The 26,466-nt window shown below is 40.3% G+C and overlaps 1 protein-coding gene across 6 annotated transcripts in view; it reads left to right on the forward strand.

Moving 5' to 3' along the window:
- The window catches only part of ntm (neurotrimin), a 253,225-nt gene extending 235,157 nt beyond the window's left edge, over positions 1 to 18,068 (forward strand). For 2 of the 6 annotated variants that reach the window (XM_044140619.1, XM_044140614.1), the window contains 5 exons: positions 842 to 970; positions 11,862 to 11,982; positions 12,229 to 12,380; positions 14,377 to 14,412; positions 17,049 to 18,068. In XM_044140619.1, the coding sequence (XP_043996554.1) occupies positions 842 to 970; positions 11,862 to 11,982; positions 12,229 to 12,380; positions 14,377 to 14,412; positions 17,049 to 17,149 (539 nt within the window). In that variant the 3' untranslated portion in view covers positions 17,150 to 18,068. The remainder of the gene's footprint in view (positions 1 to 841; positions 971 to 11,861; positions 11,983 to 12,228; positions 12,381 to 14,376; positions 14,413 to 17,048) is intronic. The other 4 variants (XM_044140621.1, XM_044140620.1, XM_044140615.1 and 1 more) reach the window with 4 other exon arrangements.
- The last annotated feature ends 8,398 nt before the right edge of the window (positions 18,069 to 26,466 follow it).

The following is a 26,466-nucleotide window of genomic DNA, read 5'->3' on the forward strand; positions in this document are numbered from 1 at the left end:
ACAGAGACTTTCCATCCTCTTAACAGCCTTCCCAGGTGCAATTCGGTAATGTACTCAAACCCAGTCAAGTGAGTCTGTGAGCATTTTATTAGTCACTTTTAACGTCTTTGGAGGGAACGTGGTGTCAATTATGGCTTTTTGTTTTCTGCACTGAAGGCTGTATTATGTTTCTCTGTCAAACACGTCCTACTGATGAAATTAAAAGAACCAGATCTGGTATTTCATCCCGTTCACTTTCTCATATATCTCTACAGCAGACTTAGGTGCTTTCAGGCACAAGAGAGGAGAATGATATGGACGTTTTGGCAGACAAGAAACGATGAGTGGGGGGCTGAACAAAGCGCTAATCACGAGTACTACTCTGAAAATGTCAATGTGCTCAAGAAGCCTCTTTGTAAGTGTCTAAAGAGACAATACACGGGTATGAAAGGCAGACAGAAGTGGGCATGTGTCACGATATTTACCAGCCTGGGCTCCAACATGCACAGAGTGTGTCTGGTCATGTCAGACCAAATTGCTGTTGTTCAATCGTGGGAGAAACCTCAACACACCACTGTTACTCGGTTGAAGTTCTGGTGTTTTGATAGTGGGAGGCTCCCTGCAATTTACAAAGCGTCAGAATGACTACTGTTGTCGTGCAAAAGCAACAAGGAAGAAATGCTGAATCACATAGTTTTACAAACTATCCATTAGCCTCTGTAATCAACATCTTCCTCCTCCTATCATCCGACAATATGAGGAGATGCAACACAGTGACACTAACACCAAATGAGGCCACAGATGTTGACTCACCATATTAAGTGTTAATGACCCTCTCCACTCTGTGTGTGATCTTTCACAGGGGACCTGGCTTCAGATGATGAGCTGCTGGAAATCTCATCCATCTCCAGACAGAAAGCAGGGGTTTACGAATGCACGGCTGTCAATGACATCGACACAGACGTTCAGACTGTAGACATCACTGTCAACTGTGAGTCCAAATGCAGAATATCTGCTGCAAGTGTTTGCTCGCTCATTTCAGTTAGTCATCATGGATGCATTATTGAGTTATTTATGTATTAGATGATGTATTTGTGATGAGGATAGTGTAGCTCTACTAGATGAATACTTACCAATTATTTGACTTTATGTAGTAGTTAGGTTTGATCAACTGTTGAAATTTAATTGAATTGTATCTTCTGATACTTTCTTCTTAATTTTGCCACATAATCTTTAATGTGGCAAAATTATGGCTAAATCTGGGGTCACACTCAGAGGTCAAAGATGTCAGTGCATAGAACCACAGGTGGAAGTTTGAATGCTGGTGACGTTATTATTTGTTCACATTACTATGCCCTCTTATATCAATCTTATTTATGCGATACAGAAATAATTACTTTTTATGGTCCAAGTTATTGCGGTCAATAAAGAGAGTTCAGATCAGGCCTAAAAAAATCTGACCTGGCCCGAGTCCGATCCAACTTCACTTGTTGACTTTAGTTAAAGGGCTGAGTCCGAAGTGCACCCGACATATGATTTTAATTATGATTTCACTGCTTTTGCTTTCAGACCACCATTTGAGTAAGCAGCGTAAGAAAGAAAGAAGGAATGAAAGAAAGAAATGAAAGAAGTTAATTCAAACAAATTAAAATTTTGATTATTTCTACAGGTATAAATTGTGCAGCATTCGATAAAAAAATAGAATGATAGAATAGAGTAATACTCAAAAAACCCCGAAAGCCTGTTATTTAAGAATTACTCAAAGAACGAAAAAAGTGCAGACGAGAGAAGAAAAAGGCCGTTGAGCTTGGTAAAGCCTGACCAGAATGAGGTCAGTGATCAATACCAACGCGAATCCTTGACAAGACACTGGAGAAATATTCCTGCGGAGCGGTGGACAGAAGACAGCCTGTCACCGTTGTCAGTGTGGCAGCACTGAAGATACGGGTCCTCAACGAAGGCTTGATGTCGATACAGCCTGCATGATCCATGATTCCATATTGGACCTCCCAAAATAGTTTCATTGGAAATATGAGCTGTTCGATAAATGCAAAAGGAACAAATGGTCACAAAATGCTCAATGTGACGAGTAACAGAACCGGAGAACCTTGAATACTAAGAAAGTAGAAGCAGCTTTATATGCTGACCCACCTTCAACTGTTTGCTTGACATTTTAATATAACAATTTTATAGTGGTCTTTTAATATTAATACATATACTGTATGTGTGAAAATGAAAGTGTCCATTCGGCATTAATTCACTGTCTTTTAACTCTGTTACTTTTTTATCGTGCAATAAACACACAAGTTTCTGTATTTTTTTGAATATCATCTGTTCTGGAGATGATATTCTGCAGCACAGATGTATTCCCCCACTGTTTTAGCCATTCCTTTATGGGATTGATCTTCAGTTTCTTATCAAAGTAATCTCTGAAAGCAGCTCCAGTCCACCTCTACTGTCCACCAAACAGAGCCAAAGTATTGACATTAGTAGCTGCCCTTTCTTTGACGGTGTTCTTTTTTTATAATCACTCAACTTTTCAGCGACACCTTTCGGTTTGTAGTTTGCTTTTGCTGCTCCATGTTCTCTGAAGATGTGGATTTATTTAATGTTACTTGTAGCTTGATTGTTGTTCCCATAGCTACAATCTGATGCTATGAGTTTAATCTTTATGTTTGAGCATGTTTCGTTCACCAGATGCATGTCAGCAATTAAGCTTTAAAGCTTGGGCAATTAATCTTGTCCCCACTCCTCTGGTTGTGATGTCTTTAACAGGAAGAGGGGCCCCAAAACCATATTCTGCTTAAGGCCCCAGAAAACCTTGGGGTGGCCTTGCATGACAAGCTAGAGCCACGGCACTGCACATCTCAGTGCTGGATGTGAGACAAAAACAAACACATAATTTATGTGGCTCTAGCAGAGACGAGGCTTTCCTGTTTCGTCACTGTTGAGTTTTTAATAAGCGCCACGAAAACTATTTGTTTCTTAGGCTGAGATTTATGGGACGAGTTTTCCTGTTCTCCGCGTTCACGGTCAACCGGCTGGCCCTGCAGCACTCGTTCATGTCTTTGCAGGTCCACTTGCACCGAGATCTGCCTGACTGGAGCAAAGGGAGAGGTAGAGGAGGCGTGTGATATGTGGCGTAGTTTGAGGCATTGTGCCGCTGCTGCAAAACAACGGCGTGCTGCTTGACTCCAGAGTGAGCGTGACAGCTCCTCTATGGGATGAAGCACCAGCCCATCAGGGAAATCTCCAGTCATATGCCAGTCCACCGCTGGGTATCAGGCTTCATGTGGACGAGATTCCAACAAAGAATGTCAGTTGCCAAAGCACCAACACAGATGACAATAACAAAATGAGCACAATTAAAACAGTTGTCTTGTTTTTACTGGTTATGAACAGGCTAGCAGTAGCGCTGAATTAGAGTTAGCCACAACATGAAGGTGAAAAATAACTCAAGCTAGCTTTGGAACAACAACACAGTTTGATAAAGTTTTATCAGTCAACAAAAAGGTTGACTGATATAAACTGCTGAAATAACACACTGCTCTTTATTTACTACCTAATGCACAAAGATAGGGTTAGCCATGTGTTACAGTTTTCTACTACAGGAAGCTTGAATTAGCAGGCTAAGACACTCTTTCCATTGTTGACATTCTAACAGAAATGTTGACAGAAAGACAATTTACAACATAAAAACTTAAGCCTTAATTCTTATAAATGTTGTAGCACCACCTAGCGATAGCACAGCAACAAAATAGCAGAAAAATTAAAAATTCTTAATGGAGGCAAAAATATGTCTGTTCTAAACCTTCTGACAAATGTGCTGATAGATGAAGAACCAAGATAAAGGACGAAAACCAAACACTTAAAACTGAAGCTTTATTTTCAGTTTTTTCTTTTTTATAATCATCCTTGTGAGTGCTTTACAGACATGTTTGTATCAACATTTATTTAAAAAAGATGCTGCATATCTTTGATGTAATCTTATGGACAACTCTGAACATCCTCTTTATGAGACTGCTTTGCAACCAGAGTCTTCAGTCAGAGGCTTCTTCAGACTTGCTGCAATACAGACTTCTGCATGAGTACCTTGGATATTATGTGTCTAAGCAACATTTAATATCCGTTTTAGATTCGTAAAGTCATTTAATTTTAAATAAACCATACACCCAGGCCACATGTGCAAAGAGATATATCTATCTAGTGTTATGCGCTTTGAATTTTTATCAACTTTCTTGACAATTAATTTTGAAAATAATTCAACATCCTCCAAAGACATAAATGATATTTGAAGATTCCCTTTTCTATTGTTGAAATGCGTCATGTACAAACCCCAAAAAGGGTTCAAACATTTCATATTTGTACAGGAGACTCCAAACAGTTAACCTAAATATAATTCCTATCAAACAATCTGTTAAATCCCACAAAGATATGCCATGAGTTCTCTTTGCTTTGAAGACAATTCTTACTTTTGCGTCCCATTAAACTCTGGTGGCACTGCTATATTTTTGATCCCAACTGTACTGACATTTAAAACCTTTTCCTGCTGAAGACTGATTTATTATCTGGTTCATTTTGTGTTGTTTTCAACTCAGCGCTTTTTGTTTTATGTTCCACAGTCCAGGTGCTTAAAACAACTGAGACAGATAAGCTCAGACTTCGGACTTTTCTACCTGCTGCAGATATAGAAAAAGGTCACTTGTGTGTTATTTCATCTAGACTTGATTATTGCGGCACTTCATTCTGGGATAAGTAGGTGAAATATCCAGACTGTGGCTTGTACAAATTCCCACTGTTGAGCTTTTAAAATAGACGCAAAAACATTACGTTTGTCCAATTCATCCTGTTCTTCAAAGTCTGGCTTAAAACTCACTTTATAGATCTATTTATTCTCTTTATATTGCCATGTTCGGCTCTAATCTTCTGACCCACATGCAGACTCAACAAGTCCAAGTAAGATGAAGGGAATTTATTAACAAAAGATCGGATAACAAAGACAGGTCCACGTAGCGTCTCGGGATTTGACAGCTATGCGCGAACAGCGGCACCTGAAACAGAGCGGTGTTACTGGTGGTCTGGGGTGAGTGCTCCTTAAGCAAATAGAAGCGGCTTACTTGTATGGCGGTTCAGGTGAACCGTAGGGGGAAGGTTGTCCTGGATCCCGTGGGGAGTTTTGGTGGGGATAAGTGGGCCGAAGGTCCAGATAGAATCTAATGATGACTGGGAATGGGCGGAGCAGGCAGGCAGGTTCCTTGCAGGAAAGAGACTCGGTAGGAGGAAACAGAGGGATCACTCCAATTGGAAATCTCCTTGATGAAACCTGGACAGAGCAACACAAGGCTGAGAGACTAAGATAACAAGCTCAAAGACTAAACATCAGCTAAACTAGCAGACAACGAGAGAGCCTGAGAGAGACTACCGGTAGCGTTAATCCTCCAGCAGTGGTTGACGGATCTGCATCTCCTTTGTTTCCACACCCTGATGAGGCTGATGATCTCCACGTGCGTCGACTGCCCTGGCTCCTCACCAAGATCCTCGCTAGAGAAGATGCGTTACTCTCTCACTCACACACACACACACACACACACACAGGATCCTGACACCACCCCCCCACTAAAGACCGCCTCCTGGCGGTCGGGACAAGGACGACCCATGCGAAGCCTCAAAGTCCCGAATGAGATCAGGGTCGAGGATGAACGAACGGGGAACCCAAGACCGTTCCTCAGGCCCATAACCACGCCAGTCCACTAAATACTGGAATCCTCTACCCCGACGACGAACAGCCAGGATCTTAGTGACGTCATAGGCAGGGTGGCCATCGATATCCCGGGCGGGCGGCGGGGGTCCGGAAGGGGGACAAAGAGGACTAGAACGGACAGGCTTAAGGAGGGAGACATGAAAAACAGGATGAATCTTCAATCCCTCAGGCAGTTTGAGGCGCACGGCTAAAGGACTGAGAACAGAGGTTATTTTAAAAGGACCAATAAATCGAGGGGACAGTTTGCGATTTGATGATTTGAGATTGATATCACGTGTGGAAAGCCAAACCTCCTGTCCAGGTGAGAATGAAGGGGCAGGGGTTCTCTTACGATCTGCCAATCTGCGATTCACCTCGGCCGTCCGGTTGAGGGCAGCATTAGTAAGGGCCCAGATGTGTCTGCAACGGCGGAGGTGATGGCGGACAGAGGTGACTGATGCTTGTTGTTCATCCGACGGAAACAGAGGAGGCTGATAACCAAGAGACGACTCAAAAGGAGAAAGACCAGTAGCAGTTGAAGTGTGACTGTTGTGGGCGTACTCCACCCAAGGTAAGTGTACACTCCAGGAGGAAGGGTGCGAAGAACAGAGACAACGAAGGGCGGCCTCAAGCTCCTGGTTCAGACGCTCAGTCTGACCATTAGTCTGGGGGTGAAACCCAGAACTAAGGGCAACCTTGGCTCCCAGGGCTGTCCCAAAACCCTTCCAAACTCTCGAAACAAACTGCGGACCTCTGTCAGAAAGAATTTCAGCGGGAATGCCATGCAGGCGAAACACATGTTTGGTCAGGAGCTGAGCAGTCTGCATGGCGGTGGGGAGTTTTCGTAAGGGAACCAGGTGGCAGGCCTTAGAGAAACGGTCTACGACAGTTAGGATGGTGGTGAAGCCTTTTGAAGGTGGTAACCCAGTAAATCGAGAGCTATATGTGACCAGGGACGTTTGGGAACAGGAAGTGGGTGAAGTAACCCACTAGGAGGTTGATTCCGAGTCTTATTACGAGCACAAACTGAACAGGCCAGCACGTAGTCCTTTACATCTCTAAATAAAGATGGCCACCAAAAGTTCCGTCTGATCAGGGTGACAGTTCTATTAATGCCAGGATGACACGAAAACTTTGCTGTGTGAGCCCAATGAATAAGACGAGCTCTGACTGAAGAGGGACGCATAAACGGTTGGGTGGTTTATTAACAGGACCAGGTTCGGTCTGTTGAGCTGCCAGCACCTGGTCCTTAATCTCCCAAGAAAGGGCTCCAACTACACACGATGGTGGAATGATGGTGGCAGCTGGTGCGTCATGATCTGAGGAGAAGAGTCTAGAAAGTGCGTCTGGCTTGGTGTTTCTGGAACCTGGCCTGTATGAGATAGTAAAGTTGAACCTGGAGAAAAAGAGAGACCAGCGGGACTGTCTGGGGTTCAACCTCTTAGCTTGCTGAAGGTAAGCAAGGTTCTTGTGGTCAGTCCAGACAACAATGGGATGCTCAGCCCCCTCTAACCAGTGACGCCACTCATCAAAAGCCATCTTCATGGCCAAAAGTTCCCTATCTCCTACATCGTAGTTTCTTTCTGCTGATGATAGACGACGGGAGAAGAACGCACAGGGGTGTAATCTGTTGTCACTGGAAGAAACTTGTGACAGAACTGCCCCCACTCCAGAATCGGAGGCATCCACCTCGACAACAAACTGCTTCAGGGGGTCAGGCTGCATGAGGATGGGCGCAGCAGCAAACCTCCTCTTCAGTTCTAAGAAACTTTGTTCTGCTGTAGGTGACCAACTAAAACTAGCCTTGGTGGATGTCAGGCTGGTGAGAGGTAGGACAGTCTGACTATAGTTCTTAATGAACGGTCTGTAGAAATTGGCAAACCCCAGAAAACGTTGAAGTTGTTTACGAGATGTTGGGGTTGGCCAGTCCAAGACCGCCTGAACCTTAGCCGGGTCCGTCTTCACCTGCCCGCTGCTCAAAACATAACCCAGGAATGTCACTGACGACGCATGGAACTCGCATTTCTCAGCCTTCACGAACAGCTGGTTCTCCAAAAGACGCTGAAGAACCAGACGAACATGCTCCCTATGTTCCTCTAAGGATCTCGAAAAAATAAGGATGTCATCAAGATAGACAAAAACAAACTGATTAAGATAATCCCTAAGGACATCATTAACTAGCGACTGGAACACTGCTGGTGCATTCATGAGACCAAAGGGCATAACCAAATATTCAAAATGGCGAGTGGTGTCCTAGCGCGTTTTCCACTCGTCTCCCTCTCGCATTCTGATTAAATGGTAAGCATTACGGAGATCAAGCTTGGTGAATATGGTGGCCCCCTGAACGAGTTCCAAAGCTGAAGCGAGTAATGGTAGTGGGTATTTATTCTTAACAGTGATTTGGTTTAACGCCCTGTAATCGATACAAGGTCTGAGTGTTCCATCCTTCTTACCGACGAAGAAGAAGCCGGCTCCAACGGGTGAGGTAGAAGAACGGATTATGCCAGCTGCCAGGGATTCACTGATGTACTTCTCCATGCTCTCTCTTTCGGGTTTGGATATGCTGTACAGACGGCTGGTGGGCAGAGGTGCTCCTGGAAGGAGGTCAATAGGACAATCGTATGGACGATGAGGAGGGAGAGAGAGAGCTCTGGACTTACTGAAAACCATGTGGAGGTTATGGTATTCGGATGGCACGTTGGCCAAGTCGACTGGGGAGGGTTCATCCTCTGGATGAGAAACTGCTGGGGGAAGAGCAGATTGCAGACATGATGATAAACAGTGTTTGCTCCAAGACTCCACCCGACTGCTCCTCCAGTCAAGGTGAGGATTATGGCAGTTGAGCCATGGATAGCCTAGAACCACTGGCGACTGAGGTGAGGGAAAAACAAAAAAGGTTATCATCTCCCGATGATTTCCCGACACTAAAAGTTCGATGGGAATAGTGCGATGAGTTATAACTGGTAAAGCCTTACCATCCAGAGCCGAGACCAAAACTGGAGTAGGAAGGGAACTGTGGGTATGTGGAGTTGATTAACCAGATCGTTATCCATGAGGTTCTGTTCACATCCAGAATCAACTAAAACAAATGTCTGGAAGGACTGGTTACAAGTTATCAATGAACATGGTAAGGTAAAACGGGAATTCTTCTTAGAGCTGCCCACCACTCCTCCCGTAGCTAATGGTGAGCCTTGTCTTTTGGCAGATTCTTACAGTTGGCGACATAATGTCCTGTCTGACCACAATAAAGACAGGCTCCAGATCTCAAACGACGCTGTCGTTCCTCAGGGGTGAGTCTGGTTCTACCTATCTGCATAGGTTCCTCAGGGCTCAGATCTGTAGAGAATGTATTGGATTCAGCCATGTTAGAACAGAAATGCAGATCCTTCTTGGATCGGGTTCTGTCCCGGATCCTATTATCTATCCTAATAGCTAGTGTAATGAGATCCTCCAATGATCCTGGTTCATCTCGATAAGCCAATTCGTCCTTTATATTGTCATTCAGAGCCTGCAGAAAGGCTCCCTTTAATGCCTCCGTGTTCCAGCCGGAAGAAGCGGCCAAAGTTCTAAAATCAATAGCGAAATCTGCCACAGCCTGGCCACCCTGCCTTAACTTCCAAAGCTTGCGGGTAATCTCTGAACGAGACTCAGTATAACCAAAGGTTTGCTTAAACGAAGACAAAAACGAATCATAAGTGCCCTGAAACAATGTTTGCTGTCCCATCTTAGCCTCCGCCCACTTAAGCGCTCTTCCCCTTAACAACCCAATTACGTAGGAGATCTTTGCTGCATCTGTCTGGAAACCCTGGGGTGAAAAGGAAAAAACTAAAGAGCACTGTAACAAAAAACCTCCACATTTACCTATTTCTCCTGCGTAGGGCTCCGGAGTAGGTGGCGAGACCTCTTTGAATCGTACGGGGAGGGGAGATGTCTGCGCCGGTGAGGCGGATGCGCTGGCAAGGGCAGGAGGCGGGACTGCAGCCGGTGGCGGAACTGCGGGAGAAGGGCCTGCAGAAACCGGTCGTTGGGAAAAGTCCTTGAGAATCTGGGAAAACTGGTCTAAGCGCTGGTTAGTGTTAACCTGTTGCTCATATAAGGACTTGAGCATGGAATCATGACGGACGAGCACAGCATGATCCAGATTGGGATCCTGAGTTGGTTCTGCTGGGTCTGATTGGCTGGAGGATTCTGCCATGTTCGGCTCTAATCTTCTGACCCACATGCAGACTCAACAAGTCCAAGTAAGAAGAAGGGAATTTATTAACAAATGATCGGATAACAAAGACAGGTCCACGTAGCGTCTCGGGATTTGACAGCTATGCGCGAACAGCGGCACCTGAAACAGAGCGGTGTTACTGGTGGTCTGGGGCAGTGACGTGCGGTCAGGGGAGGCAGGTGAGGCAGTGCCTCACCAGCCATCATGGAAAGAAAGAAAATATATAATCATAAAGTAATTTAAATTGTTATATTCATCCGGTGGTTTGTACTAAAAAATATTTATTTTTCATGTAGCTTCACCAATTTCGATTTTTATTTGTTCAAAATCGCTGAATTTTCTTATTTTCCCATTCAAATGCTTGGAAGCGATGCCGGTGAGGCAGCAGCGAGCTCTGCCTCACCTTGGATTGCGCAACCCCTGGCTCTGCGCTGGCTGCTAAGCGGAGAGAGCATGTTGCTGTACGGCGTCAATAAAATGGTTTAAACAAATTTAATATGTGAACTTATTTCCAATAATTTAGCTTATGTATATAATGTACAGTGCTTTTTGTCACCAACTGTGTTTGTGTAACGTGTTTCGTGTAATGAGCGATTATAAACGGCAGAGAACAGGTTCGAGGTGAGGCAGGCAGTTCTCTTGCCTCATGGCAGAGCGCTCAAGATCCCAGGCGTTCGTCTTGTTCACTCCTCAACTGCCGAGTAAGTGACAGCGAGCTAGGCTAAAGCGATTCGGGAAGCAAGTCAAGTGCAGCGATAGATTATAATAGAGATAGTGATTTTTTAGGTAAGGTAAGACAGTAATAACATTTATTTTGTTTTGTTTTTTAAGGAAATGTGTGTTTTGTGAGCTACAGTTTGTATGTGTAAGGATGCAGAAGTGAAACATAACTTCTGCATCCTGTAAACTGCTGTCAATCTATGCATCTATTTGCAAATCTGATTCAGATGACGTCAGTGCCTCACCAGCTATGAACCTCACCGCACGTTACTGGTCTGGGGTGAGTGCTCCTTAAGCAAATAGAAGCGGCTTACTTGTATGGCGGTTCAGGTGAACCGTAGGGGGAAGGTTGTCCTGGATCCCGTGGGGAGTTTTGGTGGGGATAAGTGGGCCGAAGGTCCAGATAGAATCTAATGATGACTGGGAATGGGCGGAGCAGGCAGGCAGGTTCCTTGCAGGAAAGAGACTCGGTAGGAGGAAACAGAGGGATCACTCCAATTGGAAATCTCCTTGATGAAACCTGGACAGAGCAACACAAGGCTGAGAGACTAAGATAACAAGCTCAAAGACTAAACATCAGCTAAACTAGCAGACAACGAGAGAGAGCCTGAGAGAGACTACCGGTAGCGTTAATCCTCCAGCAGTGGTTGACGGATCTGCATCTCCTTTGTTTCCACACCCTGATGAGGCTGATGATCTCCACGTGCGTCGACTGCCCTGGCTCCTCACCAAGATCCTCGCTAGAGAAGATGCGTTACTCTCTCACTCTCACACACACACACACACACACACACACACAGGATCCTGACATATATATTCAATATATATTAAATATTCAATCTTTTCAACCTTTTACGAGACTTACTGAATCTTGGCATCTTGTGAAGATTTGTTTCTGTGGTCAGATGAGCCTAAAACTGGTTTACAGGTATTTTGAAGGATCTGAGTTTATGTCAAGGAGATTTTCTTTCTAAATTGTATGTACTTGAACTAAAGGTTGAAATGCTCGAAACCCGTACTGCAATAAACAGTTAATCAGAAACTTTTTGGAACTTTTTTTCCGACGTACCACTAAATTTAAGGATATCCGTGTTATCCAGATTACAGAGATGGGAAAACGGCTACTTCTGTGTCCCGATAAGGTGAACTTTGTGCTGCCTTGCGCTTGCCAAAATGGCTCTTCTATCTTCTGCCATCTCCTTGCAGATCCTCCGAGCGTGTCAGAGGGCAGAGATGCTGGAGTGACACTGGGCCAGAGAGGAGTGCTGGAGTGTGAGGCTGACGCAGTGCCAGAGGCAGATTTCGAGTGGTATAAAGACAACAGAAGGTAATCACATTGGGACTTACAATTTTTCCATCTCAGGACATGGAAGTATGAAGAGAAGAATTATTTTTTATAATAGAATTATTTTTGTTAGGCAGTTTTAATCAGTTGTCTTGATTAGAAATCCACTGCCACACTTACAAATGATAGAACTTGGATTCCAAGTTCAATAACAAATGTTTTATTATTATTATTAATATTATTATTTTTTATAGAGTATTTATCTGCTGACGTTCTTTCTCTTTCCAGGATCTTTAATGGCTTTGATGGCATGGAGATCATCAACCTGGGATCCCTGTCAAAGCTGACCTTTCATAACGTGTCTGATGGTGATTACGGGAACTACACATGTGTTGCCATCAACAAACTTGGCAGTTCAAACACAAACTTCCTTTTGTATGGTAAGTATTTGTAGAAATAGTCGCATTTAATTGTGTTGAAAAACCAGTTCAGGCTCCTATGCGATACGGTCGAACTGTTTTCAGCAGTCATGTTAGGCAACCGAGCATGGTTTAGTGGACAGTGACGGACATTATTACAATATCCTTGAACTGTGCTGTAATTTAGTTAGATTTTTTTTGGCCTTGACAGTTTTTATGAACATTCTTAGAAAGAACAGATGGAATCCATCTGCCTATTAAGATGGTTCATCAGGTTTGAGAGGGGAGAACTAAAAAGTGGAGCTGGAAGATGCTGCAGAGTTGCTGAATGTGTTCTTTAAAGGAGTCAGCCCCAGGCTCCCTGCTGGGATCATCCCACACTCTACCAGCCTCAGCACCTCCTCGCAATATTTTGTTCAAATTCTTCAAAATTTAAAATACTTTTAAAGAGACTAGGAGGATCTGATTACAATTCCCTAAAACTTATAACTTGATTTTTTTCTTTCTTACATTTTGCGAAAAGGACAGTTTACCAGCAAGTCTTAATATGAGGTTTTGTCTTGCAAATATCAAAATGGAAATGTGAAAACACAAATTTTATTTTCACCATAAGAGAGAAAATATAATTTAATGTTTCTTTTCAAACAGAAAAGTTTTGTTTTGTCTTTCTAGAACTATTATACTAATTTACTTAAGCACCAAAGCAGTAGTTAGGATAGTGCTTGTTATTTACAATGGAAGTTATTTAAATTAATCAAAGTAACACATTATATGTGTTGGTAACCCATCACTTACAGTGCCTTTCAAAAGTTTTCATAGCCTTTTAACTTTTTCACATTTTGTTTTCACATTTTTGTAATATCAAACATCAGTGTATTTTATGTGCTTGTCTACCATGCTTGGCGTTAATTATTTGCAAAAAAAAAAGGTTAATTTTAGTCTGATTTGAAGGTGAGGCGTTTTTGAAATAAATTTTTAAGACCCATCCCAGCTCAACAACAATGGCTTGAGTTTCTGAAATTCCTGCTAACACTTTTTTTATTTTAAGGGATCCACAATTGTTTGTAACAATAGACTTTATCTGAGAAATATTTATTTTACATGTGAAAACAATACCATGAGAATACCGTAGGCTGTTTGGTTTTTGTAAATGAAGATAAATATTGTTCGGTAACACTTGTTTAAGGTCTTGTCTTCGGTCTGGTGTCGGGTCTGTAATTTCACATTCAGTATCGGTGGAGTGGCAATAGCTATGTTATAATTTCAAAGAGCTTCCAGCATTGCCTCTCTCTCCCAGCGTATTTCGCCTGCTAGCTGCAGTGTTTAGATGCTTTGTGGCTGAAAACGATCAACATGGCATGTGGTTTTAGCTTAGAAGGCTAACAACCACCTGTTAGATCCTTCATTAGTTTAGCTCATGCAAATAACTCAGTCTTCTGGAGAGAAATGTTGTGCTCCCAACATTTCATTTACAGCCAACAGCGGCACAGTGTAGAATTGTTTTAATATGCAACAGTCAAACGGAACATCATTAAAAACAACTCGGGTAAATTTAACATTCCTGCATAGATTCCCGTACAGAACGGACCCAGACTGCCTCATGAACCCAGCATGGTAAAAAAAAAAAAAGGGTAACTTCCACAGGCAAAAAATATAATGAAAGATATAACATTTTTGAAGTAATTGCAAGTTTTTATGTGTGACAAACAGCACTTTTTTAGTTAATGGACAACTTACAACATATTTAGGCCAAGTTGTTCAACTAATTGTGGATCCCTTTAAGGTGAACAAAATGCCAAGGAGAATCAATATGCTGATATGTTCCCATCGGTAACTTGGCCTTCTAGCATTGGCAGTTTTTTATCTTGAACCCCTGAGGATATAACGGTGCAGGCAGAATGTAAAAAAGAAAACTCTCACAGGCTTACTTCTCAGGCTTTTTTTCAAGTATCCTCAATGATATGTTGCTGTTCTGTTTACAACTTGTGTCTCTGTTGCACTTGTTTCCCTAATGTAGTGGTAATTGAACCCACTAGCTCGACACTACTGCAAGGTTAGTAATCCACACCAGCGTGTATTTCAGCAATGTTCTGAAAGCATTATCTGCATGCCGGTAACCCACTGAATACTGTCATTTTCACAGTTATACTCAGTTCGCTTTTTGTTATCGTATTTGACGAGCAGAAAGAAATAATCTCTTGGCTCTTTCGGTCCTTCATCACTCCTGCCTTTTTCATTAAACGAGATAGATGTTTTAATGATCGTGGGACGGGTCTAAATCACGATGAGGATAAATGTCAAAGCAAACTGCCGTCAGTGTATAATGTGACTGATTGTGAAAATGGCAAATGCGAGCTCCGTTTCTTAATCATCTTTCATCTCTCTCCTTTTCACACCTAACTGGCCCTGTGTGACATTGGCTTCATTTTAATTTTTGCATGCTGCCATTGTAAGTATTCATCATCTTTTACTATTTATAATGTCCTTGACTGAACCTGTATGCCTGTACAGCTGACTGTGTGCAGCATTCTGCAAATATAGACAGATTTGTAGATGCTGATACTGTTTATTTAATCTAATCAACCATCTTTTATACACCTCAGTTGTAAAAGTCTACACATTGTCCTAGAAGCGATTACCATGTGCTGCTGAAACATAGAGAAACACCTCACTTACTACATGAAATGACTGCTAGTTGAAAAGTCTCGTAAGCAAAGCCACTTCATTAATACAGCAGAAGTGTATTAATGGCTTTTCTTTTAAATACAAGTGAATGTAATTATTCTAATAAGCCATATGCAGGATTAGAGATAATCCACTGTAGCAGAGCAACTGGAAAGAGACCCCAAAGGATACTGAGGAATAGTGAAAATTCAGAGGAAACGATTAGCCGCTGCATCAAAAGCTTCAAAGTACAAAGTTAAAATTTGGCCTCAGTCGAAACACATTGATTGTTTGGCTCTTTTTTTTTGTTTTTGGTTTTTTTAGGCTGACCTAATTTATCAAAAGAAAAAAAAATAGATGAAAAGAAGTTTTTTTTCTAATTGCAAAGTAACAGCCACGTCGTAAAAGGTACGCAACATTGATTTTGATGTCTAAATTGATTTGCAAAAATGCTAATAAATACATAAAAATTATACAATTTGCTTAACTTTAATCTAAAAATAATACCCAATGTTATTCAGTCAGCTCTGGCTTGGCAGATTATCTATGCTTGCTGTGTGTGCAGAGAAAGTGAGACACAAAAAATACCTACCAGTATTTATTTTGCTTTGAAGGTATTGCAAAGATAAAATTAAATAAAATAAAAATGATAAAAATAGATGAAGTTCATTTTGAATTCAAAATACTTTATTAATCCCAGAGAGTAATTCAACTTTCTAACTCATACAGTTTTCTTTAAAAATTGCTGTTAATGCTGATGGTTGTGGGCATTAGCAAGTAAATAATAAGAAATGATGTCATGTTGAGGCCTTGAGAGCTTCTTGTGTATCACCATTGTAATCTGTGATTGCATTGTTTTGGTGTGGAGTGCTCAGATAGTTGCTATATGAACAGATTTTATGGCATGGCACTTCACTTTCAACAACAGAGCGGTGATGAAGTATCTTGCATTTGCTGTCTGATTGAAAGAGTTGTATTTATTGTGATTATACATTTATACATTCATAATAGGCACATAGAGGTTGGCTGTGGTCTGTGGTTTAACAAGCTGCCCAGACATTTTGTTGTTCAGAGGAGACATAACATATTTTTTCCTCTTGATTTCAGTAGAAGCTTTGAAGCATCTGGATGATGGCTTGACTGAGAGAAACATTAATGTTGTCAGTTAGAAGACCTTCCAGTTCGGCGCAGGCTTTCAAGACAAACTCTGGGATGTTTGGAGGACCTGCTGCTTCCTGGGGATCTTGTTTAAAGCCCTCTGTGCGTCAGCTGTGCTGATGATGAAAGTCGACACATCATGTGATGTGGGAGGTGCCAGGTTTCCAGCAGTTAAATTAAATGCGCGCAAGCTTGCCAAAAAGTCGTTGACCCTGCCTCCAAGAGGAAAATTCCTGCCCTCAGGAACGGGAAAGGGGTTTATAACTTGTTAGTGTTTGGATTCCCTGTCACCTTTGTTTGGCGTCCCCTCTGCTGCAGATGTGCCCCTGCATCTTGATCTCTTTTGAGTTGTTCAGCAGGGAGCCATCTTGTCCCCTGTCCGCCCCACTGACTGCAAATGCGGCTCCTTCACTCGCATTTTTTTATCATGTAAAAATGACTAGATTTTAAACTGTTTGTTCTTGCAGGTATCAGTACTTTTATGTATGATGGATTTTGAGGTCTTCAGAAATGTTCAATTTTCTAAATACCAATTAGTGGAAGGTCGACTGCTGAATATAAGCAGAGTCCAACATTATGACAGAGGTTCAACAGAAAAAGATAGGAAAACAATTTCCCTGTCACCTGAGTTTACACTTAACCTAAATAACATAATGTATTCTATCTAATCACTTTCTGTTTAAAGCATATTGTTACAACGCCACACAGTATCCTTCATTCCCTGATAATGTTCAGATTTGTTTTCAGCAGACAGAAGCTTCATCTAACAATTCACCCACCAGTAGTTTTAGCACTGTGGAAGAAGCAATGACTGCCTGTGAAACTTACTCTAACATTTTATTTTCCTGTTTTCTTCCTTCCTGTCAGGACCGAGAGCAGTTCAGGACGGCAGTGGCGGTGTGAAGACAGCGCACTTTCACACCTGTCTCCTCTTCATAGCATTTTTGCCCTTCCTGCTACGCTTTTGAAGAGAATTGGATTTGAAAACAATTGGTTTGTTTGCAAGCGTGCACGGGTGAGTGGGTGCGTGCGTGCGTGCGTGTGTAGGTGTGTGTGTGTGTGTGTGCATTTTGTTCCTCCCACAGAAACATAAACTGATGCACAATGAAGTATCTTGTGAAGCACTGATTTTGACCTTCTTAAGTTTTGGTTGTCTTTCTTTCCTCTTTCAACTGAAGATTTTCAATATTTTTGTCTAAATTATATTAAAAAACAATGTGTTACTTCCTTTGACATTTAAAAAAGTAACCTGTTATTTAAATGTCTTTATCTTATTGCAATGGTTCTTTTATTTTTAATCACATTGAATATTAATCTCAGCTGCAGCAAAATGCAAATTTTCAGCTAGTATGAGAGGTGAATGCTAAATACCTCAAAGTCAAAGTGAGAGAGTGGAGCAGGAGCAATGGAGGTTACATGAAGACATTATCATTTTTGTAATGTATATTATTATCATTCACTCTGCTTTGGAAGCAGAACTGTTTTTGACTTTAAAATATTGTTTTTTTCTTCTCAGCGTTGTAATATTATTATAATATATTGAAGTTGTGTAATGCTAACTTTATTTTAATTTTCCAAGCCTATTTAGTCCTGAATATGTTGAGAACAGAAGAGATAAAAATTGTAATTATTTACAAATATATCAGATTATCTGTCTTTGTTGTCTATGTTTTTTTTCCTTTTCCAATATAACCTGTACACAAAAGTGTTAAGTATATTCATAATAGTATTAAGTATTTAGAAATGGTGACAGAGTATTATTTCATTTTTGTAAATTTATGAATGCTTCTTGTTTTACCTCATGCCATTTATACATAACATAATTATTTGGAAAAAAATAAATTAAATAAAGTGGACCTGCTCACGTTCATAAAAAAAGAAAAAAGATTTACTGGATTATTTATAATCTGTTATCATAAAGTACCATGTTGTAGTTTTTATATATATATATATAAAAAGAAAAGAAATACAAAATATGCTGGTTCCCCTTAATGATGTCCTGTGGCTGGATACAGAGCCCTGTGGAATTGATTGACATCATGCTTTTCAACTGTATGCATTTGGTGAAATTCAAATAGTCCAACTATTTAAAAAGTTTTATGTCTTAATTTTATACTTTAAAAAAAAAATAAAATATATATATATATATATATATATATATATATATATATATATATATATATATATATATATATATATATATATATATATATATATTCTCATATAGGAAGCAGAGAATGTCCCAAGTTGAATTCTGTCAATCACAACAAGAAGTGGTTGCCACGATGCTGTCCTTGATTCTCTGGGCCCAAAGGAGTGACATGAAGGTCTCGTGCATGGAAAGTTTTTGATATTAAGATTAAGATTATATTTCTCAAAAACGTCAAGTCTGTCTCATGAATATTGGCTTGATAATGAGGCCCTGGGGTGAGTTCATGGTGCTGTCTGTATTTGAAAGTCTTATTTGGAAGGTGGAACAGAAGCAGTTCTGGAGAAATTATATATATATATATATATATATATATATATATATATATATATATATATATATATATATATATATATATATATGGCGGTGGCGCCCCTGCCTGTAGGCACCAAATAACGGGCTGTTTAACAGGTTTTATTGTTAAGACTGGATTGGACTGTCTGTAGTTTAAAATTTAAAATGCTTCTAATAATAAAACCTGAACAAGGTATTTCTACAGTGAACAGGTATTCTTTAAAATCTTCCTTTTAAATAAGCTAGTATAGATCAAAAGATGTATATTATATATTTTATTTTTGCACATAATCTGTCGCAGATAGTGAGATTTCACCTGTTTAGTTCTGCCTGTTTTGAGCAGGCAGGAGCTGTAACTTTTATGCAAATGAGCTTCTGCTGGCCAAGCGTTATTATGACCAACGTAGAATTAGAAAAAACCAAACAACATCTGGAGTAGAAAAAGCTGGACTGAAGGACTGAGATATTTGTTAAAATATTGTTTGTGCATTATGAAAACAAACAAAGGCCATTTTTAATTTATCAAAAATATTATCCTCATTTTGCTCTCATGAATCTAATATTCTCATGAATATGAAAATATTTATGAGAATATTCCTTCACATGTAATATTACATGCGAAGGAAGTGAAATTCATTTCTGTTTATTTTTTATAGCAATTATTCACAGAAATGATTTCTCAGGATAATTAGGATAATATAGTCAAGCTAATCCAGCTCCATTTGTCTGTCTAGCTAGTCACTTTCAATAAAGATTATTTTCACCGTCATTACTGATTTCTCATGCAGCTCATCAGAAAGCCTTTTCTTTTGCCCGTGTTGCAGTTCTCTGTTTAGACTCAGTAGTTCTGTCTACTTCCTTTATTGCACTTTTTCTATGCACTCTTCTTCCTCTGAATGCTTTCTGCTCTTCCCCTTTGGTCTGAAGTCACTTCACACATCACTACAGGTTCTCCAACCCCTCATATTATCAGTCCTCACAATAGTTCTCCAGTGGTTCTGTACCCAAAATAATAATAAGAGTAATTCATTTTTCAGGCACTCCGTCGATCTTCCGGCATTGGTGAATTTGAAAAGATCACATTAGGGAATCAATTGGTCAATTCCCTAATTTCTTCTGTTCTATAGGAAAATTTAAAGTGTGTCTTCAAAAACAAGTCAGTGGGATTTCTAATGCATAACTCTCTTTGTAAACATCCTAAAGCCAATAGACCACGAGGTCGACGCAGAATGTCCGGGAAAAGCTGAAAGGTTTCAGCTCAAGCCTGACCTCAAGACGTGGTGAAGGAAATGCACCAGCCAGCTCCCTGGTGTGTCAAAATCCATTTCCGCATGATCAGTTAGAAAGGATAGCCCCCCAAAATGGGGAGAACTTTCAGTTTTTTCTTCAGGGAGTTCTGCTTTTTTTTCTTCTTCCTCATGACTTGCCTCCTCTCTCAAGGTCCTCGTCCATCATCTTCCTTTTGAGCTCGGATCTCCTGGTGGCTTTGATATTGAGATTTGTACACCTTGATCTGGAAAAAAGAGCCAATATCCAAATCAAAGAGGCATGAAACAGATAGAGCCATTATTGAAACTGATTGTGGTAATCATCGACTGAATCTGACAGACTAATCATGGTTTGTTTCCACACGAGAGGAGGAGAGACAGAAAGACTGCAGATGATTATTCATCCCCCAGTGATGTTTGGAAATGACATGGTAATTATTCTATCCTAGCTTGAGGGATGGCGCTACTGATCTCCCGTCTATCCTGGACAGTCATTTTGCCACACAATTAGCTGCATTTAGAATGAACTGAAGTTTGATCACCTCTCAGGGAGCTCTGCACTTCATCAAGATGGCTGCTGCCAGTGTGCACGAGGCAGTCGCTGCCTAACTGCTCAGGTTATTTGTGAAAAAAGCTGGGCAACAGCTACACAAAGGAAAAATATCAGTAGAAGTAAAAATGCCTCATTTTATCTTTCTTACTAAAGCTTTTACATAAGTATCATGGCTTATGGTTTATTGTGTTGTGCTTCTGTCAAGATTTGTAAAAGATTTGGTGAGTTTTTCTAAACGGCGTCTCGTGTGTTTTATCATTGCTACGTCTGGCAGTTGGTGTGTTTATGTAGAGCCATAAATATCCCAGTGACCTTAAAAGCTCCTTGGTCCCCAGGTTTAGCTTTCAGCTTTAACCTTAACTAACTAAATGTCAGATTTTAATGCCCGTTACTACTGATAACAATTTTTAATGTCATATTAACTTCAACATTGTGAATATTTGGCCTGCATTGGGATAGCAGGTCCAAACACAAAGCCCCGCAAAAGCTTAAAGTAGGATCAGGTTTTAAAACACTACCTCATAGAACGATGTTCAGTCCGTCATCTGAAAAACAAGAGTATGGCACAACTGCAAACATTAAGCGACTTAAACAAACAGGCCTTGTAAGTAGGGTATTATTTAGAGGAACAATCCAGAAGCCCATTGTAACTGGCTAACAAGTAGAGATTCACAGCCTAAGAGGGAAAATCTTTCAAGAAATAGTCATGCAAACTCCACCTGGTCTTTGTTGACAAGGAGAAGCCATAGTTAAAAGAAAGGTACAAGTTCGAGTTAAAGTCTGCCACAGGTCCTGTTTGATGATAGCAAACAATTGGAGGGTCTCCAAACTCAAGATTCGCAAAAGCGGTGGGAAGATTCACCCAATGATCTGCAGCTATAATCGGAATGAAACATGGTTCAGAGAAGGATGAGGTACAAAACCACACCACACTTTGAGGGGTGTTTTCATTACAACCTGACCTAAACCTGACCTAGCTTAGGTCAAGTCAGTTAATTGTCCTGCTTATTGTCTGCATCCAGCAACATGTGAAACTGAGAAGATCAACGATAAGGAAGTCTTAGGCAGCAAACAGTTTGATCTCAGTCGAGATCGACACTGACGGCACTTGGTCCGTCAAAGTTCTGCAGCTTTTCAGTCTTCATTCAACCATGTAGGATGTTAGAAAGAAAAGCATCAGTATTATTTCTTTGTTCTGAAGACTTCTTTACCCACAAGAATTCAAAGAAAAGATGATTGCCTACTTTTTGTTTTATAATGTGAGAACCAATGTCGTTATGGTTATCACTTGTGTCCTCGTTGCTTCATAGGAAATATCCTCCATGGGCTGCAAACCCAGGCTGAAAATAACTGCAACTGTCATATGCAATAAGTGCGACATCGTTATTTGTGCAACCATATAGAGTTTGCAATGTTCTGCCTCGGTTACTTGAGGAAAATATTAGATGTTTCCAGCTGGTCTGTATATTGCTTTGGTAATTGGACACATCCTCCACTTTCAAATTGGATGTTAGACTCATCAAGTGAGATAATTGCAGCCCCTCGCTAAATACACACAGTACATTATTGTGCTTATGAAACAATTGACTTTGGGCGTTCAAAGGGAGATGTGGAAGAAAGCACAGAGAGAAGTGATTCATCACGACCAGGTAACTGTATTAGTTACACCGCCTCTGCCTGGAAGAACGGGCCAAAGTTCAAACAAGATAATGTGAGAAATGTTTGGAACTTAAAACAGTTGAAGAAAGAAAGAAAAAAAAGTCTTCCTCAGCTCAGTTTGACAATAAGAACAGATGTTTTGGGTTTTTATAAGCAGTGGGGATAAAGATGTGATTTCAACTGAAACACTTACCAAGTGAAGGATGGCAGTCCCCTAACACACATTACCTCATCAAGCATCACCTGAATTCAAAAGACAAAAGTGGAAATAGATCATAAAATAATATCTGAAGTAAATAATTCGGATAGAAACGAGCAAAACCAGAAGTGAGCACAGGCGATTTCGTAAAAGCTGACTTTGGAGTGAAGTAGAATATTGTGTAATTTCCTTTAGTCTGCATGGCATTTAAAAGTTTAAAAGTCGAGCTTTTCACAGACTTGTCAGAGCAAATGCAAATTCTTCTAGCTGCTACCAAGCATGACTTTTAAAAGGAGCATGTTTGACGTACCACTGAAGCCAAACCTACTTTTATATTCTCTTGCACAAGGTGCAGAGTATCTCAGAATTACACTAATAAAAATGCTCTGATCCTCCACCAAAGTTTATCTGTCATGCAGGAATGTAAAGGTCCAGATCCAGATAGTTGTCCAGCTCTGGTTCTCAGCCCCTTGCAGGCTCATTTTGTTTGCATTTCCTCGCCCTCCCACCCAATAAAAGCAAACATGTTTTCACACTGAGCCGAATAACAAAAGGAAAGGCCATTACTGGGTTTAATGTATTGATATCCTTTAATAAAATGTTACATATAGCTTAACACAATATATATAGAAGTTATAGAGTTGGAAGATTTTCGTGTCAGATGGAAAGTGAAAGGAGCTTCAAGGGGATTAGCTTGGAGGAGGCTTGTCATGCAGAATACCCACAATCAATTGAGATTTATTTTGAAAAATTCATATGGCATAAATCTAGTATTTTACATAACAAGTCTATAAATTGTTGTAGAGCACAAGCATGGTTCAGTAATTGTAGAGAGGTGCTAGTTAATATATTTTTGGACCGAGATCGAGCTCATGTTTCTGTTATGTATTGTAAAACTGTGTTTTCATTCTGCTTTGAAGCTTTTTCTTCAGAGAAACAATGACATAGAACATAGAAAATAACATATTCTTCTATACACTGTACTGCCATCACAGTTCTACACAGTAAGAAGCTGCATAGCACCTTTCTATGCAATCTGTCCAGGATTTTATAGATTTTTCTGTCCTGACCTCAAACTAAGCTGTTTGTCCGCTCCATTACTAACATCCCCTAACTCCACTTCCCTAAATGACACCACTGTCACTTGAGGCATGAGGACTCTGTCTGTTAGGGATTCTGGCAAGATCATTACATTTTGACTAGAGCAGATCTGCCTCAACATGAGCCAAAAGCTGTTTCACATAGTTCATCAATGCTAATTGTACGTAAGTTACATGATAAACAACATTTAGACAAAATAAGAATCTGTCAAGACATACAGGACATACAGGCAATATGATTTAATGATCAGGAAATGTTGCTACTCATGAGACTCCTGTGAAATGCACAATAATTGTGTTAGGTTTCACAGAGCTTTATAAGCTTTATAAGCAGTGCCAGTCCTCATTAAAAAGACCAGATGCAGAGATTCTGCTGGAAAGACAAGAGTTCAATTAAATCTGAATTCTAAGATTGCTGTCTGTGACATCAGAATTGAGACGTGGTCAGATTATGGTTTTTGATAGATTTATTAAGGAATCTAAATTGTTTTGCCGTAATTTCCACTTAGTTACTTCTTAATCACCAGTGAGTTGAAAACAAAGCATATCCAACGATGAAACCGTTTCACTTACACCCACTGTTTTGTTTATTCAAAATGAAGTAAAATACCATGAATAGTAAATGTAATGAAGTTACTGAATAATACTACAAATGAACTCCAAGACGATAAAAACAAAAACCAGGAGTTCTTCATATGAAAAGGCCTGCCTGCCTGAATTACATTCAATGAACTCATCCTGTTAACTTCACATTCATTTCCAAGAGTTTGTTTGTCTCTTTGGAACAGAATTCTGCATCAAAAAGGCTTTTTTTTTACAATCAGAATATTTTTTTTACAGTCCTGTTGGAACATTTTGCATCTTGTGGATAGCAGAGATCTAAAGATTAGAACCAAAAATTGTCCGGAAAACCAGTAGAGAGCATTGAATCTTCCATTTAATTTAGACAACATCCTGAAAAGGCCTGAGGTGAGAGTTGAGACTAAAAACTCTCACAAAAGGAATAGATGTCCAGCTATGAGACAGACTGTTCTGACATTGTGTGAAACTATTAACATATATATATATCTATAAATATGAAAAATATATATACATTTCTTACATATATATATGTAACAAAAAAACAACATTTATTTTCTTTTCTTACACCAAAATCACCACCAGCTTCAATATGTCCAACATGGGAAGCCCCTTTAAACAATGCTAAACAATTAGGTCTGGCTTTCATTTGCATAAATATCAACAAATTTTTGTTGCTCTTTTCCCCACCAATTGCATAAAAAGTAGTTTAAATGGGGGCAAGCTGCCGATTAAAGTCAGCTTTAAGCTGCGATGTCCTGATATCGATATCCGTTCTGGTATCGGTATCAGGCCCAATATCAGCGTCATATACTCATAAAAGCAAGATGATATTCCAAAAGCAATGCCAGTTTTCTGCTGGTTTTTCCTCCTGTGCTGCACTGCGCTGCAACTCAAAGACTAAACAACACTTCATAACACATGGCGGTGGTAGTATACATTGGTGTATTAGCACCAGTGTGCATACACCAATGTATTATTCCTTCATTTATTTTATTAACAGAGATCATCGATATATTATCTGCTGATCTCTGGAGCAGAGGTCGTGCTTGACTTTTTTGTTGTCCATCATTTTGACCAACAATCTCTAAAAACATCAACTGAAGTGATCAGAATTTGGCGAGACTCTCTGAACGTCACCTGATCCCACAAACACTCCCCTCAGAGGGAGAATAATCCTGCAGCAGTGGAGGACTGTCGGCCATAAATCCTCGACGTGCCTCCGTCGGCCCTCAGATAGATCAGACCAGAGATGTTACTGTGACGTAAATTGTTCTTATATTGATTGATTTAGAGTGCTCTCGGTGTGTAAAGGTGAAACTGTCACGTGCCACGTTTTTCTGTCACCATTTAAAAAAAAAAAAAAAAAAACCCAGTCAAAGACTGAAAATATTTGGCGACTAACCCACAAAGGATATTAACTATTAATGAAATAAACAAATAAATAATGTAGAGAAAGTCAATACATCCAATTAAGTGACGTGGACGAGTACAATAAAATGTAGACACCCGAAGTGGTCGGCTGTTTAGCTCCGGTTCTTTGAATTCTTCATGTTAAGCTACTTGACGCTACATCAAGTTTCCTCATGGAGTTTATCCTCCCAGCGATTGTTCTTTGCTGCAAACAATACAACAATACTGGAGCATCTTATCAGTTGTTGGCCCACCTTTACCTCTTGATATGCACAAGGATCCAGACTATGTTAATCTCCTACATACAGGATTTGTTTCTGTATTTATTTAGGGCCACGTTTCTTTAGTGTATATTCTCTTGGGAATAAACACTTCCCAGGTGTACATTCCCTTCCCGAGGGAGCAAAAAGCAAACAACAACAAACAAACAAAGAAAAAACTAAAACAGAAAAAGGATGTGAAAAAGTGATGCAAAATGGTATCAAAGTGTCTTGGTTATTTTTGGTAATTTTTTTCATAGAAGATGTTTTTTATACACTTTTACCTTCAGATTGGAGAGACATCTTGTGGTCACGCAGGATTCTGGTAAACCGACTGCTGTGATGTGCTCAGGCGTGGCATTGCAGCGGTTGTTGCTTTAGCCACAAACAGGAAAACAAGGTATTTAACAGGCTGACTTTGCATCTGTCTCTGTCTCCTTCCTGTTCTTTTAACCCCTCGCCTGCAGTGAGTGTCCCCATTCGACCTCCGTCATCGATTCGCATTTCTAGTCTGCGGTTCACACTCCACTCATTCTTTCTTTCTTCTGTAATATTAAGCCCCAGCTTGTTCCAATGTTTTCATCCCATTGTTATGTTTTTCCATTGGAGGTAAAGGCATTTCAATCAAACATCACAGGCACACAAGAGTGTTCATGTGGATTGTCGCTGGTCATCCAGCTACTTCATATAAAATCCTATTTGCTCCTTTTGTTCTCTGCCATTGGTGACAGTACATGCCCAACACGGTTGC

The sequence above is a fragment of the Gambusia affinis genome, linkage group LG15, assembly GCF_019740435.1.
Source record: "Gambusia affinis linkage group LG15, SWU_Gaff_1.0, whole genome shotgun sequence".
Taxonomy (NCBI): domain Eukaryota; kingdom Metazoa; phylum Chordata; class Actinopteri; order Cyprinodontiformes; family Poeciliidae; genus Gambusia; species Gambusia affinis.